We start from the raw sequence: 19,074 nt of genomic DNA on the forward strand, positions 1-19,074 counted from the left end.
TCGCCATCAAAGATTGTGCGCATGCGCGACTACCACAAAAAGTCTTATTGTGTTATTTTGGCTTGAGATAGTAACCAGTCACCTGGAACGTGTTGTGCTCATAAAATTAAAAAAAAAACAGAAAAATATTTTCTCAGTTTTCTTTACATATAGTAACAGTATACTTTCGCGATTTAAAGTGAATTGACAATAGATTTATTAGTTAACATCAAATACTTCATTCTTATTGTGTTCTTTTCCAAAAATACTCCTTATTTTTTTCTTTTTGACTAAAGGAATGTATATAACTATGGTAAACTGTATTTACATTCGTAACACGTAAAACCCAACACCAATCTAGAAAGTTCAAAGTACGTATAATAATAAAAAAATAAAGTACGAAAAAAATTAATAAATCCTTACCCATGTCTGTTGATATTCCGCCGTATTGTGTTAAATCTGATCTTATCTTACCTATAATGAGACAATAGTAATAGAAGATTGTTAATTAATTGGTAAGCCACTAACTTTTAGAAAATAATGAAAGCCAATATAATGCAAAATATATTAAAACTTTCGCATACTTATGTTTCCTAAGAAATTATTCGATAAACAACTTTTAAAATTAATACTGTACATAAGTAATTATGATTTGTACAAGAAGAAGAACAAGGAATAACGTTAAGTGCGCCGATGTTAACAGGGGTTTCTACAGAGATAATACTTTTCTTTCCCTTACAATTGTTTGTATCACCTTAAAATAATCAATTTATTCAAGTGACTGTCTGTCTGTCTGTCTTAGTTCTTTTTCCTACGAGTGGTACAAAGCCTTCGAAGACCATCGAGAGATTGTTAAAGACATCCCTCGTTTTGGACGACCTTCGACGTCTTCAGCTGGTGAAAGTAATAAAAAAAGTGAAGGATATGGCAACAGAACCATCAAGCGCGTCGCATGTTCGGTGAATGAGCCGATTTTCGCAAGAAAGTTTTTTCAGAAAAATAAATGTACAAATTTGGAGTGATGATAATCCATAAGCCATTGCTAAGACCCCGTTACAAGCTCAAAACGGCATTGTTTAGCCCTATGGACAGAATGAATCAGTAGTCCATGTTTCTTCTAAAATGAAGATGGTCATAATGTTGCAGTTAATGGGAAACGCTATAGAGCTATGATTTTGATGACTTTTTCGTGCCTAAATTGAATAATGTTAATGTTGACGACACTACATTCCGTACAGCCAATGAAACAAGCAATTTATTGAAGAAGATTTTGGTGAGCGTATTTTCTTGCATCGCGGGCCTACGGCGTGGTACACTAATGGACTATGTTTTGTGAGATTATATGAAGTCGTTGCCTGCGCAAAAAGTCCGTGACGATTAAAGCCTCGGAAGAGAATATGCAGCACGATATTGCTGACATGAGTCCGTAGGTGGTGTCTATCGGTGACTTGCCCGAATTTATTGTCTAAACAAGCTAAATTCTTGGTCATAACATTAAATATTATCCGTTTAATTTCTTCGTCAAAACCGCTTGTCTACAAAAAACACCCTTCTTATGCACATATGTAAATATCTTTATCTTGATTACATATATTCGATCAGTTTGTATGACAGCTAAATATATATTATATTATAAGTATTATTGTAAACCGGTCTGAGCAATATATTCGTAGAATGTACCGCTTTTTTGAATAATAGCATATTCCAAATTTCGTGAAATAAAAAAATTGTCGATACAGTTTTAATCGACCAATTGATAAGGTAATAGTGGACCTATCTGATCAACTTGTTAGGAGGTTATATCATAGTCTTGAGTAACCAGAGTTTTCGATAAGAAATGTAACGATAGGTTTAAAGTAAATGTAGTGAAGGCAATGCGAATTATTTTTATAAATGAATAAAGGGATATTACACTACTTGTTTACATAATTCTCCTCTTTTTTTGTCCACCAAATTTGTATGCTCTCAGTTTAATGTTTACATCGTAAAAGTGCAAAATGTAAACAACGAAATGCCAGCTACTATACCGTAAATGCCACTGCTCAGCATTCGAAAAAAGTGGAAGTAGTGATGCGCTGTGTTATGTTCAACCAATGTGGAGCAGGAGTGTAAAAATTTGATTTAATGCTTGTGATAGACCACGTGTATAGTTAAATATGCTAGGTCGTGCCTGACGCTTTAAGCACTGCTTCCGTTGTCCGCCAATTTCCTCACGTCAAAAAAGTACAAAATTAACATATAAGGAAGGGCTAAGATCGAGCGTAACCGCAAGTATTATACTTTAGCAAATTAAAAGCATCAAAGCGGAGGCAGTACTTTTAGGTGTTCGCAAAATATTATATTATATTAAGCAAGTAAAGAAGAGTTAAACTCAGGTGTAAACGAGAATTTTATATTGTCGCTATTTGCCGTTAAATTTCTTTCAGAAGTCTTAAATTATTGTTTTAGGTACATACATACATATGTACATATGTATATGAATACTGAATCGTTTTTATTCTTTTTGTTCATCACTATCCATCATTGCCTGAAAAATACATGCTCTGAGTTGAGTTAAGCTGAGATAAGTATATGGTATAAAGTCAAGCGGATATTTATGTTTTCTTTAGGTATATGGGAGCAAGGGTAATTATTCATACACAAGGACACTCTGTTTTTAAGAAGCGACGCGATTCTTAGCTCTACGCGTCTAGATGTTTTAGATGATAAAAAATCCCGTTAGGTGAACAAAACTATTATTATTCTCCGTAGTATATTTTTCGAGAGGATAAAAATGTTGTAGGAAATTGATAAAATCATCAAAGTTTTACAATCATTTTTAATATGTTATGCATTTCTATAATAAGTTACAGACTGAGTTACTTTAATTCCAATATTTTGCTTCGCGTCTGCGATATTTAATTGAGAATTCACTTAATTTACTCAAAACAGATGACAGATATGTGCCATAAGGTTAATCAGAGAATAGTGAGTCATTATATCATGAATATGTGTTTTAGATTAACATATGTATATATATATATCAAATATACTCAAGAACTTTGTTTCCATTAAATTTTATGAAGATAACTGGCATTGAATGTAAACTATAAAGTGTACTTTAATCGCCCATTAATAGTAACGTTTTCTCCAATTTAGTCTATAGTAAATCTACTATTATAGATATATGTGTTTAATTTTCCTATGATATTTTACATACATATGTACATATGTGTCGAACGCTTAAAACTTCTTTATTAAATATATGAGATTAGGGAGAGTATTAACCCGATTTTATCACCTTACTATTAAAGAAAATTATGCCCACTGAATGTCATTAAGATACGTTGAAATTCGAAAATATATATGTATATTAGGTATAGGGAAGTTCTCATCCAATCGTCTTTGGCATATAGGCACACTATTATCAGGAAAATACTACTTATGAGAAAAGTGAAAAGTTGAAAAATTATGATCCGATTTCTTTCAATTTTTAGCAGTGAGGTAATATATGTACCTCAAATCCACTATTAGTGCAAAGATATCCTAAGCAAGTTTGGTTGTATGTAAGTATGTAGCTTAATTGTACTGCGAAATATGACATGGTCTTTATTTAAAGTTTTTGAATATCTACTAAATGTATTTAAATGTAACCAAATGATATAACTTTGATAAGTAGAATTATAAGAAGTGAATAAAATAAAAGATAGGTACATATTTCTTTAAAATAATTTAGAAGACAAACAGTGTATATTTAGAAAAGGTAATTAATGCAAATGACTTCAACAAAGAAAGTTTGCTTGGGCCACCACCGAATAATATTACAATAAATAAATCATTATTAAAATCCAAGTTTCACCCAATGTATATATGTATGTATATGCATATTTTTATGTTTTTATTATTGTTGTTGATTCTTTATATCGATGAGATTGCCATGGTTGCTTGCATACCGTTTGGACGCAAGACATGTACCATATATAAACACATGTGAGAGTTGCCCCATTGATTACGTCGCACTAATGATTTGTGGTTGTTAAATAAATTTAAAAACGTTCATAACAAAGCTGCCGGTTTCGCCGCTAAATATGTTAGTTTTTGGCTTACACTTGTGAATACATGTACACACATAATGTTTATATGTATATATATTATATATTTATATACATATATGTATGTATATGTATATATGAAAACTTTAAAAAATTTCAATTCACGTAATTTATAGAATTAGCTGAACATACATACATACATATGTATATTATGTTTAGGGCTACTGTTTTTAGTAGCAGCAATGTTTTTTTGCAAACACACAATGCTAACATTTTTTATTTGCATTGGGTTTATTAGCACTATTTCTTTTTGATAAGTGTTTGCATTTATCATAAGAAAACTAAAACAGCAGATCACAACGTACAAACCTAAGCAAACAAAATTACATACTATGTATACATACTTATATTTTCTCCACTCTACTTTGCAATGAGAAAAGCGCACTGGCGTCTAATAGGCAGTCAGTGAAATGTGGCCAGACGTAGCCTGCAGCTTGCAGATACACATTGTGTATTTGTTTGGGTCGGCAATTAAGATTTATATCAACTAAATTTGATGAGCAATAAAAATTGAGCTTTTCAAAAATGGAAAAGAAGGGCGATGAAGTAAAAGAAGAAGAACGAAATAAATTAAAAAACCTCAGTAGACGCAAACAGCTGACTCCATATGTATCTACAAAAAACACCAAAAGCAACAACAACACACCTTCATACCTTCATAAACTGCAACTCGAATGTAGTAAATCTTTTAAATTATATTTGATCTTGTTAGCTTGTTTTACTTGCGTTTTTCCTCACTCACCCAGGCGTCACTACTATACACGGTGTGTATTCTTATGTGTGGATATACTGATGTGCAACATAAGGTGTGAAGGTGAGTGGCGTGCCACAAGCGTATGCTGCGGATTTCAAGTGTGTTATAAAAATGATTTTTAATGGGAATTGCACACTTGCGTAAACAACAGATATGTAAATGTAATTGTGGCGCGTTTGTTGAGGAGATGACAACGAGGTGTAACTTGAGTTTTGAAATAAAAAAGTTTGTTTTTTTTGGTTAGGCTTTTGCGGTCAAAAGCTGAGTTTAACAGATACCATTTCCGTTAAGACAACTTTAGTTATTTAAATGTATAATTTTGAAAAATTGTAGAATACAAAGATAAACGTGGCTTACTAAAAAAGGTTTTGATTGTAAAATGAATGCTATCGATTCAGTTTTTTTAAGGTTAATAGAGGAATTACGAACGAATTTCAACCAACACGAGTTCACTTAATTGATAACTGTATAAAAATAATTCGCATTTATTTGACGGAGGTGACAAAAGGCCAAGTGTAGTGCCAAAAAATTTGTACGTATAATCAATCTATTGAATACGGGGAGGGAGAAAAAATAATAGATTTCATCCAGGCACGATGTTTAGTATTTAGTATAAGGATCAATATGTCAGAATGAAACGGTGGTATGGTTGGGCAATGAATATGAATGAAATTAGTGTATTCATATTATTAATGTTATTGTATTTAGCCTCTTTGGTAGATTTTTTATAACTTGTGTAAATATCTGATTTGAGTTAATAAGTTTGATATTAGTATTAATATTTGGGACACGAAGCAAGATGTAGTAATTACACAATTTTGTCTAATAATGCTAATAATGACTGTTGAATTTTTAAGCAATATATTTAATCATTTTTACGTCTTTGGTCAGTAAGGTATAGATGCTTTCGTAAATTACAGGTGTCTTATTCACCTTAAAATATTATTAACAATAAATTACCACGTTTCTTCTCATTATTTGTGACGATGAATTATTGCCGTTCAAGTCCCGATGATAAAATTACTTTTCATGTCCCAAATATACTTGAAAAGTTGCTTTTACATAACGAGAGTAAACCATAGTTTTATATGTCGCTTTACAAATATTTGAAAGTAAGGTCCACCAAACCACCATATTATACGAGTATGTACATATGTATATTAAATTATAAATATGAGTATTTATGTTGTTCTCTTATTTGTATAAACGTAATTAAGTTCCGTTTAACAAAAGAACGAACGTTTTCGAATACGCAGTCAACTTCACAAGTTCGGTTTTACTACATTAGTGTCAATTTAATGTTTCCTTAATGACACCGCATTCGGTGTAGGAGGAGCATAAGAGAGTAACAGTACTTGCAATCAGTTCAGTAGGTCAATTGTTCAAGTTTATCATCGTAGTGGGTATAATGAGCAAAAAACAGTCGTGCTTTCAATGTTTCCCTATTCCCATACACTATGAATTTCATTTAAAGACGAATAGATAAGTTAAATTTTAACATTGCCACATTGTAAATTTTTTCATTGTCTCATTCCATTATTATACTCTAGCAACAAAGTTGCTAAGGAGAGTAATATCGTTTTGTTCACATAACGGTTGTTTGTAAGTCCTAAAACTAAAAGAGTCAGATATAGGGCTATACATATATACCAAAGTAATCAATGTGACGAGTAGAGTTGAAATCCGGATGTCTGTCTGTCTGTCCGTCCGTCCGCCCGTGAAAGCTGTAACTTGAGTAAACATTGAGACATAATGATGAAACTTGGTACACGTATTTCTTGGCTCCATAAGAAGGTTAAGTTCGAAGACGAGCAAAATCGGCCGACTGCCTCGCCCACAAAATGGCGGAAACCGAAAACCTATAAAGTATCATAACTAAGCCATAAATAAAGATATTAAAGTGAAATTTGGCACAAAGGATCGCATTAGGGAGGGGCATATTTGGACGTAATTTTTTTGGAAAAATGGGCGTGGCCCCGCACCCTACCTAGTTTTTTGTATACATATATCTCGGAAACTACTATAGCTATGTCAACCAAACTTTATAGAGTCGTTTCCTTCAGGAATTTCCATATACAGTTCAAAAATGGAAGAAACCACGCCCACCTCCCATACAAAGGTTATGTTGAAAATCACTAAAAGTGCGTTAATCGACTAACAAAAAACGTCAGAAACACTAAATTTTACGGAAGAAATGGCAGAGGGAAGCTGCACCCAGGCATTTTTTTGAAGTTTAAAATGGGCGTGGCATCGCCGACTTATGGACCAAAAACTATATCTCAGGAACTACTCTACCGATTTCAATGAAATTCGGTATATAATATTTTCTTAACACCCTGATGACATATACGAAATATGGGTGAAATCGGTTCACAACCACTCCTTCTTCCAATATAACGCTATTTTTAATTCCATCTGATGCCTTCTCTGTATAATATATACATTAGGAACCAATGATCATAGCGGAATAAAACTTTACACAAATACGGTATTTGAGCTGAGGTATCCCTTGTGGAAAAATTGTCGTGATCGGACTATAGCTTTTCAAGGTCCCTGATATCGAACACGAAGAACCCAGTGCCTAACCTAACCTAATTTTTCACCGAAAATATCGGTAAATCTCTCAGAATTTAATTCTAATTAATTTTATAGCAAAATAAAAAAATATGTAAATGACGGATAATGAAATCTCGATTATCACTTTATCATGCGAGAGTATAAAATGTTCGGTGACACCCGAACTTAGCCCTTCCTTACTTGTTTTCATTTAATGTTTGCTTTATAAAAAAGTTTGAATTGATGTTAATTATATAAAATTATATCAATGTAAAACTTGAAATATGTTGTTTTTATTTGAGGTCATGAAAATTTTATAACACTAAAGGGTGTACCAAACCAAACACAAGAATTAGATTTGCCGCAATTTATGTGGTAAAGTGTGGGCAATCCTAAGAAAAATAAATCGACAGCTGGCAGTTTAAGCTTAGTAAAAATAGGGCGTTACAGGACGTAATATCTGCATTATTAAACAATATTTAAAAAAAGGAGGCAGCAGTTTAAAAGTTACATACAAAATATGGTCGGAATAGTGTTTTAACTTCGTCCAAATTAATTGAAATGACGGCAAATTTAAATTTTGCGTTAAATTGGTCGTTAATAGAATCGAAATATTGTATTATTAGATTCGTGACTCAAAAAGCGGTTTTTCTTGTAACGTAAAACTTATGGTTGCTACTTTTCAATCTTATGGCACATGTAATTGAAATTCGGTCACTGGTTTGACCAAACTATATGCCTACCCAAAAAACACTGTTAAGCGAAGTACCATAATCAAACTTCAAATTAAGATGAAAAATGTTATTTAGTACAGAAGGTTCAACAACAAAAAGCACCAATAGGCTGAAAATATTTAAAAAGTTGGACTGAACCACCCTCAACGGCTAATAAAAATGCCCATTACCCGTATAACAAGTTTGTTTTAAACTACCAAATGTGCGATAACTCACTAAATAAAAACGTCAGAACCAACTAAGATCTTATGTGGTTAAATTAAATTGTTTCTTCATGGTACGCTATTTAAAGTCTAGAAGTAATCAAAATCGGTTCAGAACTTATCAAGCACCCCAGGCCCCGTTGGATATGAATGAAATTGGTCTAAACCTTTGATTGATCTTTTATCGATATAGCGTAAAAATCAATTATATTTGCCAGTGCAATTGATAAATTAAAAATTAAGCTTTAAAGCGAGGAGTTCTACAATTATACCACTAACAAGTAACGAAGGGCTAAGTTCGGGTGCAACCGAACATTTCATACTTTCGAACTTGCAAGAATCAAAGCAAAGTGTAAAGCCATTCACATAGAGTAGAGTCAGTCAGATGTTCGAGAGTCCTGGTGTTAGTTATGTAGGGGCTAGGCCAGATTTTCGCTCAACTTTATCTATATTAGGCACAAAGATACACTGTTACGAGTAAAACACACTCGCTTATTTTCATTGGGATAAATTACATATTGGCCGGTATATGCGTTACAAAGCAACCCCGAAGTTCGAAAATTTTTATATTAAGTATATGGGGGCTAAGAAAAGTATTGGTCCGATTGAACTCATGTTTGACATACAGAGATACCATTATAAAAGAAGGATTATCTCTTAATTTAATTTTTGCGAAAAAATCAAAAGTTAATTGGTCTTAAAAAATGGAAATTTTCGAAAAAATAAAAATCTTTCGATCAGGCCCGAGTTTACTGTGTATTCTAAAAGCTGTATAAATTTCATTAAAATCTACTGAACGGTTTTCGAGTTGCAGTTGTCACCGATTCAAAAAACATAGTTTTGAGAAAAACGCGTTTAAAGTTTCAAACTAGCGCTTTGAAGTGCCCGAGCTCCCTTTCTTATTTCTCGAATAACTCAAAAACTAACTATCGGATCAATTTTCAGGGAATATTTTTAAGATATTACACTTAACGAAAATGCCAAAAAAATTAAGTTAATTTTTTGAAAATTCTAACTAAAGTTTTTGAGATATCTTCAATAAATTTTACTTGACTTATTTTCTACAGGATATGGCTGCATACAAATCTGCGATGTGAGTGTTCAGATCAGATCAATATACCATATTGGATCAAATCGGGTGAAAACTTTCCCTGGACCTCATATAACTAATATCAAAACTTCCAAACATCTAGTGATGATAAGTAAGCATCTTGTTTTGTTAATAATTTGCGGTAATGCCAAAAATAGTTAAAATCGCGTCAATGCTACTCAAATCTACTTATATATAATATTAATTTTTCAAATTCTCTGTTGGCTTGATGCCATTTATTTAGTGAATTTGTAAGATATCTTAGTAAAATATTGGATATGCTATAATTTATTGCGGTGAAATTAATTGGGACGATGACAACATCTGATCAGTTGACATAACAAGTGTTCGAAAGAAAGGTTCTTCAAAGGATTTAAAGCCTTTTGCGCTTTGACCACGACGAATATTGCATTCGATAAAAAGATGCGCTGTATGAGATATACGACATACGACGACATTGACATAGTTCTGCGAATTAAAATACAGCGGCTGCGCTGGCTAGGTCATGTCGTCCGAATGGACGAAAACACTCCAGCTCTGAAAGTATTCGACTCAGTACCCGCCGGGGGGAAGCAGGAAGGAAGAGGAAGACTTCTACTCTGTTGGAAAGACAAGGTGGAGAAGGATCTGGCTGTTTTCAATTAAAATAAAATGTTTTGAAAACTTCATCATCAAAAAAATTGTGGAGTTATACAAACTTATTAACAGAAGGAAAATATTTACGTTGAGATATGTTGTGGATGTAAAGACTAGTGACAACATTTCATAACCAAAATTGAACTTTTCGTCAGAATGAAGCGTTAGAATTTTTGAGGGCAACTATTTTGGCAGTTGAATTTATTATTATTACTTAAACAGCCTTGAACAAAATAGCAGTAAATTGGTCAGAGACAAAGTATGAAAAATTTTGGTTTTAGTATGTTGTTTCAGTTCAACGATTTATTTCTCAGTTTGATAAATACGTGCTGACCATAATTGAAGCATCACAGTATAAATAGTGGTTTGTGAAAAATGCTATTATTATATATTTATGACGCAATATGTTCTACGTGAGCGAAGGTACATTCCAAACAACGATGGCATTCATAAATCAAGGTCAAAATTGGTTTGACCTGAATGGTTACCTGTATACCTATGTGGTTACACTGATTAGCTGCGCAAAATAGTGGCACCAAGATCCAGTAGTATAAAGCGCATTTTACCTAGTAGTACTTTACGGGCATCGTTGGTTGCAAACTGAACTACTTTCATAAAACCACATTTTAACATAACGACACGAAAAATATTTTTTTAAATTTTTCAAAGATAACTGCAAACAGAACTTCTAAATAAATAACAAATTTATAGTTATTAATTTCTATTCATTTTCTATTACCAAATACTTTTCTTTCAGTAATTTTGTTTTTCTCAAGAACTTTATTGGGAGTTGTTTGTTACCAACACCAACTTCTGTATATGGTTTTGTGATTAATATTTGCACATGTGGGATATCTAATACCTTACACAAGCTGCTGGTGGATATTATAACGTCTCTATGTTATCTTTAAATAACTTTAAGACTTTTATTTTTAAATATTAAATTTTGATATTTTTATCTCCCGATATGAAATGAACCACAAAGTTTTTTGACGTTTTGCTACAGTATTATCAACTTCTTAAGGAAGTTTAGTTTTTTTTTGTTTTTTATGTATAATATCATATGGAACATGCTTGCATAAAACGATTTTATATGTATTGACCCTGCTTACGACCACCTACCATATTGTATTTAGTGCCGATTTTTTTCTTTTCTTATAAAACAATTTCGATATGGTTATATTAGCTTCAATTAACTGCGATGAAAATATTATAGTCCGTCATTCAAACCGATCAAATAAAACCGATTAAACACAATGATGAGTCAATTCGGGTTTGATAATGTGTGATTCACATAAATTGTAACACAGGCATATTTTTTTTCTAAAGACGTATGTGTAATCCTTAAAACGTTCAGTTAATGGTGTTAGAAGTTATGGTTTAAAATTACTTAAAAGATGTTTCATGGGTACATAACGGTATTACTAAAGGCTAATTATTAAAGTTGACTCTGGCGATTTATACCTTCAGCGCTATTTATTTTAAGCCAATACTTATGTGACTCCTTTGCGAAATATATTTTTATAACTTCTTAAAAATGTGAAATTTCGAAAATAATTTAAAATAGTTTCGGTGTGCATAATTCTACTAATTCAAAACTATTAGAGTGTGTCCGACTTCTATTCCATCTGAATTGATTTTCCTATGATAAGTTAACTATGAATGCGAATACTATAATAATAATAATTAAAGTATAACAATATTCATAGCGTAAGCACATTAATATGCAAATAATTAATAATCTGACTAATAAGTAGTTTACCCACACAGTCGTGCTGTGCTGCTGGTTGTTGTCCGCTGTAGTATTTGAATTGCTTAACGTTCATCTTTACTATTAATGTGAGAATTTTAAAACCTTTTAGTCTCACTTACAACGTTGGATTTTTAATTAGTTACATTTTACCTTTTAAATTTTTTTCGTCGCTTTAGTTATCTTCTTTTGGGAAATTAATTTAAGTTGTAGATTACAAATCAGTATTTGCATCTTTCGAACAAATTTTTCCATGTTTCATAATTTAACCAAATCATTATTCGAATAATACTCCTAAACTGAAGCTTCTATATCTACGAGTATTCATAAAACCGCCCTATATTGAATTTAAGGTTGAACATTTCGAAAAGTTTAGTCGGTATTTTATATATGTGTGCAATATGGTATGTGCTGAAAAGAATTTGGCAGTCCTTTTCCTATCGTACTGAATTAAACTCTAATACTGTCAAAGGTGCTTACCATTTCAGTTATTTGTCTTAAAGTGACACCACCTCTTTTATATTTGTATGGTTAAAAACAAGTCGTATTTTGATAAATCATTGTATGTTGACAGGAAAAATATCGGGATTCAAGCCAATAGATTGATATATGTCACGCAAAATTAGCCACAGCATATGAATTCAGTTACTAAATTGTGCCACAACCGTCCCATTACAAATGATGCACTCCGTTCAAGGAGTGTCACAAACATTACGGAAACTGGAGGTATTTCAAAGGAACGCGATGGGTGCAGAGAAGGCACATCGATCCTTAGGACAAATCCGTGAATAAATAGTTTTACCGCACGTTAATGAATGAACTGAAGATCGAGATCAAAGTTAGGCCCACGACTTTTCAGCCCATATAAAACATTCAATATACTAACATTGCAAAAAATGCAATGCAACCGATGTGTGGCGAAAATGATATTGTTCCTCTTGTCATTTTTTTCGTATGCTCAGAAAATTTAAATTACTTTCTAATTCAAAATTCAAAACCTAAATTAACCTTCACATTTAATAAGCAATGATATCCAATCGATCAGTCAGTTTTGTTATATTTTACATTTACAGTGATCCTCGAAATCAGAGTGAACAAAGAAATAAAAGAAATTTTACAAACCTTCACAAAAACTATAAAGGAAATATAGATAGTCGCTTTTTAATTTATATGAGAATTTCGCTAAACTGGTTTTGATGTGAAGATGAAGACGATAATGTTAAGCGTAACAACAGCAACCGCGTATACTAAAGTTGTAATTGAAGACCGACCAAAGGGAATACCATACGCACGTCTAAAAGACTGGTCGGGTGGTCAGAACCACTGAAACTTTGGTATCAATAGCTACACTTCAAACACATTCGATCGAATAAAGCCGTAAGCATACGTGTAGCTTACGAACGAGGTGAAGGGAAATATTGTGAGGTCTTGTGTGCGTCCGACCCGTGTCAAAACATGCCATAATATGCTAGACACCTCACATAACACGTAGGATGTTGATTACGTATCCACACATATTTCTGCATTTAGCGCAAAATAAAACCAAACAGACGGACAAAGTTCGGTGAAGTTATATGTGTATAGCTTCGAAGCGAGAATGAGTAACGACAAAAATAAGGGAATCGAATTATGCAGTACAATAAAAAAAAAATACAGAAAAAATATAACCAAAAGTGGTGACTATAAAGCGCTAACAAAAAGAACAACTCAGTGTATAACGTAAAACCCTTTGTTTTCAATGCTGAAATTATATATTAATAAACACTGAGCTACTAAAAAATTCAGAACTCATAATGTCTTCACTCTTCTGCTAGCAGATACTGATTTCTCTTCAACAGAATAATTAATCGCAGGTTGGGTTCTAAAATCAATCGTGGTGAAAATGTCTTGAACACAGATAAGAAATAATTTCCAATTAGACCAGTGAAGTCATTTCTCTAATGGTTTCCTTTACCAGTTTTTCCGAACTTGTTAGACTCGCACTTGATTTCGTGTCGTAAAAAATCCAATATGTTGAAGGGTGATTATTATCTAAGCAGATAGATATTTGGAAGAAATATTATCGTAAAAAGATAATTTTCTTCATCCAATGTGCACGCTTCAAAACCTCATAATCTTCTCTTAGCATTTTAAATTTTTATAAATGTTTGTTTTGAAAAATATCTTAAAAGTAAAAAATATATATAGCGAGAAATCAACTAATTGGTGAGTGTGTCACCATATTCTACATTTATATAAATATAAATTTGGCACTGTTTATATAAATCATTATATACATACTTTTTATTAAGACCATTTTCCTATCAGATAGGATTAGTTATAGCAGTCAGATTTTATGCGTACATTGACGAAATTAAAAATAAAAACTTAAAATATGCTTTATATACGCTCACTGAATAAACATTTATTTATTAGTTCATTTGTGAGCCTCATTTTCGTTAGTTAGACCTCATTTTTTAATACAATGGAAATTAATCGAATCTGAATATTTTGTATTTAAGCAAATCAATTAGAATTCTGTGAGGGGCCTGTTATCTTTTAAGTTTTATCTTTTCAACTGAATTTTGAAGCGTGTAGGCCGTAATTGATTAAATTGTATAACAGTTAGCAAAACTTGTCATACTCGTATTTAAATTTGTGTAAGTAAGAAAAGACTTAAGCAATATTAATAAGACATATAGCCAAAATAATCTTCAAATGAATGAGATGTATGTAATATTAATTCCACCGAAGAGGATACATTTAATATATTGAGTTAATATAGAAATCGTCAACCAGAGGATCGAAGTTCTTAGGATTATGACGCTTAAGCCAAGTCCAGACAAATTCCTTTCCAATTTAGCGCTAAACAATATAATTTTTTAAAATCTTGTCCATTGTTCTTGTTTAAAGCTAGCTAGCTATATAGATAATGCCCCGCTATTTTCCGATTTCATCCATTTTTGCAGTGTTGTTAGGGGTGCCTAAGAGTTAAAATATCCTTTATATAAAAATAGGTGCCTCTTGCTACTACGATTCCTGTGACAAATTACAATTCTATACCTTAATTTAGTGCTTAATTAAGGCACATCTACGAACTCGTTTTTTGCCAAGGAACACGTGTATCAAATTTCTTAAGGATATCTTTACTTTTGCTCAAGTTACAGCTTGTACAGATGAACAGACGAACACACAGTTTCGCGGCTTTCAACTCGTTTCGTCATACTGATCATTTATATAAATAATATCTATCTCTATTAGTTTCGTGTGAACAATCCTATGATACTCTATAGCAATGATGCAAGAGTATAATTAGCATGTCATAATTAGAGAAAATCAATTGAGTAAAATATTCAAGAAGTCAAGAAATTTTATAAACATTTAAAAAATTATAAAGCGTTAAAGGAATTACGATTGCTGAAAATGATATGAAATAAATTGAGGTATTTATTTTGTATGCCAAAACAGAATAAATTAGATGAACTTATTCCGTTCCCATATGCTTGTTTAAAATATAATACAATACTTAATTTTTTGGTTCTTATTGATATTAATAATTTTTATAGCTACTAAAAAGCATTGAGCTGTTTCACAACGTTTTCGAAATTTATAGTATAATTTATTTATGTTTTCATTATCTGTACTACCGCAGAGTTATCGCAGGAAATGTAATCTCACATACATATATACAAGTATATATTTATTTGCCCTTTAATCTGGCTTAGGCAGTTATTGCTCATAAGTATTCTGAGTTTCTACTTTGAAGATTTGTTGTTTTATTTGATAATGAATTTGACGACAAAATATAAGAAAACTAAAAATGTTTTAAAAAATACCTCCAAAGAGATGTGCATTCACAAAAATTTTAATTTTCCCAGGAAATTGTTGGGCAAAATCAGAGCGCATATCTGTTACATTTGGTACTAAGATCAAAATACTCTAAGGGAAGACCAATCACTTGTTCTTTACCAGGCTTGATAAATTCTTATTTTTTTTTTTAGTTTTGGTTACATTTTGTTAAAAATGTTTGTTAAATGGTTCACAAGTTAAGGCGATAATCTGCACTAAAAGTAGCCGCTGGTTATTATTGCTTTATTGATCACTCACAGGCAGCACAGCCGACGGTGTTCATAACCTTGCAGTTATCATAATATTGTTTACATTACTAGTATAAGTGTACACCTCTTTGAGCAGTTGTGTTGGTAAACTTCGAGTTATTTCTGTGGCTTTTTCCAAAAAGCTCTTGTAGGTCTTTGGCTAAAGAATGCTCAAACATGGCTCACTACAAAATGTTTTTAAAAATTAAAATAAAAAAATTGAAAAATCATCGGAGAAATTTAGAAAAGGGCTTACGTGCAATTGAGATAAGTGCTTACACTATTAGCAAGTAGAGAATCTTATAAAAATATTTTTCTTAGCTACGAAAATAAACAAATCTATGTAGATTATTCCAGTTTAGTGTAATAGTATATTAAAAGAAAAAAGTAGAAGTATAGTTATGTCATCCCGTAACCATCACCTTCGAAACTTTTTCGTAACTTTACCTATTAAAATTAATTAAAATGGTTCTAAAATTGTAGCCCTCTTATAGTAACCCAACTATTAGGGGACAATTTTAAGTTATATATATCATCTACAGTTACGTTAAGAGTATTTAGCTCAATATATCATAAATTTTTAATGTGTTTATATTTCTTTTTGTTTCATTAATAGCAGTAGATATTATAAATGTATCAGAATGTATCAATTTTCATTTAATAATCACATGGCAATGTTCACATATTTTAATAAAGCTTCGTGCGTCCTACCTGCGATAGCCATCCACGGGTAGAAAGTATGATTGGTGGCTTGATGTAAGCTACTAGCACTTTGAGCCGCTGCCGCCCCAGAAATTGTGCAATTTGCATTCCATGCGGTTCCTGCACCGCCAACTCCTACACCACCGCCAACACCAACACCACCTACGCTTCCAACGCCCCCAGCGCCACCTTGACCGGCACCAACGACTCCACCACCAGTTCCACCACTTCCGCCACCACTGCCACCTCGATGGCTTACCGGGCTTCCACCTGAAGTGTCCAAGTATCCACCAACACGGGAGTCTGGAGTGCAAGCGGATGGACGCACTGGCATGCCACCAGCAGGATTGTTCTGCCCATTATTATTTGATCCGTTAGAACCACCGCCCGAGCCACCACCACCTCCAGAACCACCACCTCCGCTCGCACCATTCGCGCTGGTATTCCAGATATCTTTGTAACCATTGACCACGGAATCGGCTTTGATATTAAGACAGTCCTGTTTGTAGGCGCCATCACTGTAAATTTTGTTACAAGCCGCTGTAATACTTGCGTCGTAGGGAGAATCCTGTGTGGTGCGTTGTAAGTGATGATTGGCATAAGGCGACATGCCCAAAGACAGCGGAAAGCCACGATAAGCGGCTGCGGCCGCTGTAGCTGTCTGATCATGGTGACCTCCAGTACTCATTGTCATACCGGATGTCTGATGCGGGTGGCCGTAAAAACCAGCCGAAGCCTGTTCAAAGTAGGAATTCATACTGCCAGCGGTAAGAATTTTGGCGGTTGTAGTGCTGTCTCGGGAGAAAAGCTAAACCTGATTAGGCTTTAGCTTTGCTTGGACTTACTTGCCGTGGCAAGGTATTTTTGCTTAGTATTTTATTTTAAAAAATTTACACGTGTGGAGAAGTAGTATGTTTGAATTCACTTAAATTCAAATAGCTTCTCTATTTCGGTCATTTGGTTTTCTAAAATAAGTTCGGACACAAATTTACATAATCACTTTGAGTTGTGATTTCATTTAGCATAATTTGCTTATCTCATTTGTTTATTTTTTTACCAAAAGTAAACGCTGTAAGAGTTGGCAATGTAAACAATGTAAACGTGAATATTATAATAATTGCACCAAAAGTTATATCACGGTTAATGTTCATTCGCAATTGATGTTATAAATTTTATTAAATCCATTTAAATTGATTGCTGTTTCTACATAAAATACTTTCTATCACCAAAAATTTTATTTATTGTTTTTCACACAAACACTTTTGGGTAAATTACTTTCGTTGCACTCTTAAGGTTTGTATTAATTTTATTTTTTTAGTTCACAAATATTTGATATTTTTAGTTCACAATGCATACTTTGTCGAAAACAATCGGCCAATCCGGCTCATGGAAACGTCATTAACATAACACTACGAACGACAACCACAATCAACACAATAATCGTTAAAATAATAGTAATAGCGACAATAATAATAATAATCAAATTTATTAGCGTCAATGCCACCAAACCGAGATTTCGTTACGAACGCTGCCGCAGCACTGAACAACTGTCTAACTCACTGCCTGACTGCCAGACGACTGTTGCTGTTACTACTGCTGTCGTTTGCGTTTTCGTTTGCTGTACTGACTTTTAATCGTCACTGCCGCGATTCTATATTACTCTAATTTGACACTACTACACTGCACCACACTGAACGTCGCAGCGCTTTGATATGCGTTGCCGTCTTTCGATAGCGTTGTGATAGTAGTCCGATAGCGAAATATTCGCCGAATCAAAACGCTGTCAATGGTATTAAACCGCTGCTGTCGTTGTCGATGTTTTCGGTGTTGTCACTATCACTATTGTTTTTGCTTTTGTTATTTCATATTTTACCAACTAGAACTGTTTGAGTATGATGGCATTAGCTGTACTGAATAGTATCAAACAGTCAATCGAGCGTTAAAAGACCACAATGGCAATAACAATAAATGGTGATAAAGTGGATAATAAAACAATGCGCTCGCCTGCTGCTCCAATCCGAACCGTTGCCATCGAGCGAATGCGCCATCAAAATGCCAGTTTGTTGTATTTTGACTGACGTCGATTACGTTTGCAATATACCCAACAACGACTAGCACGACGAAAGCGATGAAACGGCCTAAACCATAACGACAATTGCCACAGCGACGATGATGACGTCGACGACGGTGAGAGAAACAGCGAGAAACTTGCACTCTGTTGTGCTGTTGTTGAGCTATTCTGCCGCTCTGTTGTGGTCGCTCTGTTTTCGTTCCACCAACGAAATATTAATGAGGAAAAGAAAGGCAACACACTGTCACCACCACCACCATCACAGAGATAAACAGATATCAATACCTCACCACTTCTACAACAACACGTATGGGAACAAAACACAGAGCGCTGAGAGGATCAGATCGAAGAAATTTTTAACTGGGAGTAGAATCGAGTAACCATAGGGTTGAACGCATAGGGTAAATGAGAGCAGGGGCAATATACATACAT

At 33.2% G+C, this 19,074-nt stretch overlaps 1 protein-coding gene across 5 annotated transcripts in view; it reads right to left on the bottom strand.

Annotated features, from left to right (window-relative positions):
- Positions 1-18,816, bottom strand: part of LOC105226092 (homeotic protein ultrabithorax) — a 124,685-nt gene extending 105,869 nt beyond the window's left edge. Inside the window, exons 1-2 of one of the 5 annotated variants that reach the window (XM_011204861.4) lie at positions 16,581-18,811; positions 403-453 (exon numbers count right to left, since the gene is read on the bottom strand). In XM_011204861.4, the coding sequence (XP_011203163.1) occupies positions 403-453; positions 16,581-17,328 (799 nt within the window). In that variant the 5' untranslated portion in view covers positions 17,329-18,811. Of the gene's footprint in view, positions 1-402; positions 454-16,580 lie in introns of all 5 variants that reach the window. The other 4 variants (XM_029550126.2, XM_029550125.2, XM_011204862.4 and 1 more) reach the window with 4 other exon arrangements.
- Between the last annotated feature and the right edge of the window lie 258 nt (positions 18,817-19,074).

Source organism: Bactrocera dorsalis, chromosome 2 (assembly GCF_023373825.1).
Source record: "Bactrocera dorsalis isolate Fly_Bdor chromosome 2, ASM2337382v1, whole genome shotgun sequence".
Taxonomy (NCBI): domain Eukaryota; kingdom Metazoa; phylum Arthropoda; class Insecta; order Diptera; family Tephritidae; genus Bactrocera; species Bactrocera dorsalis.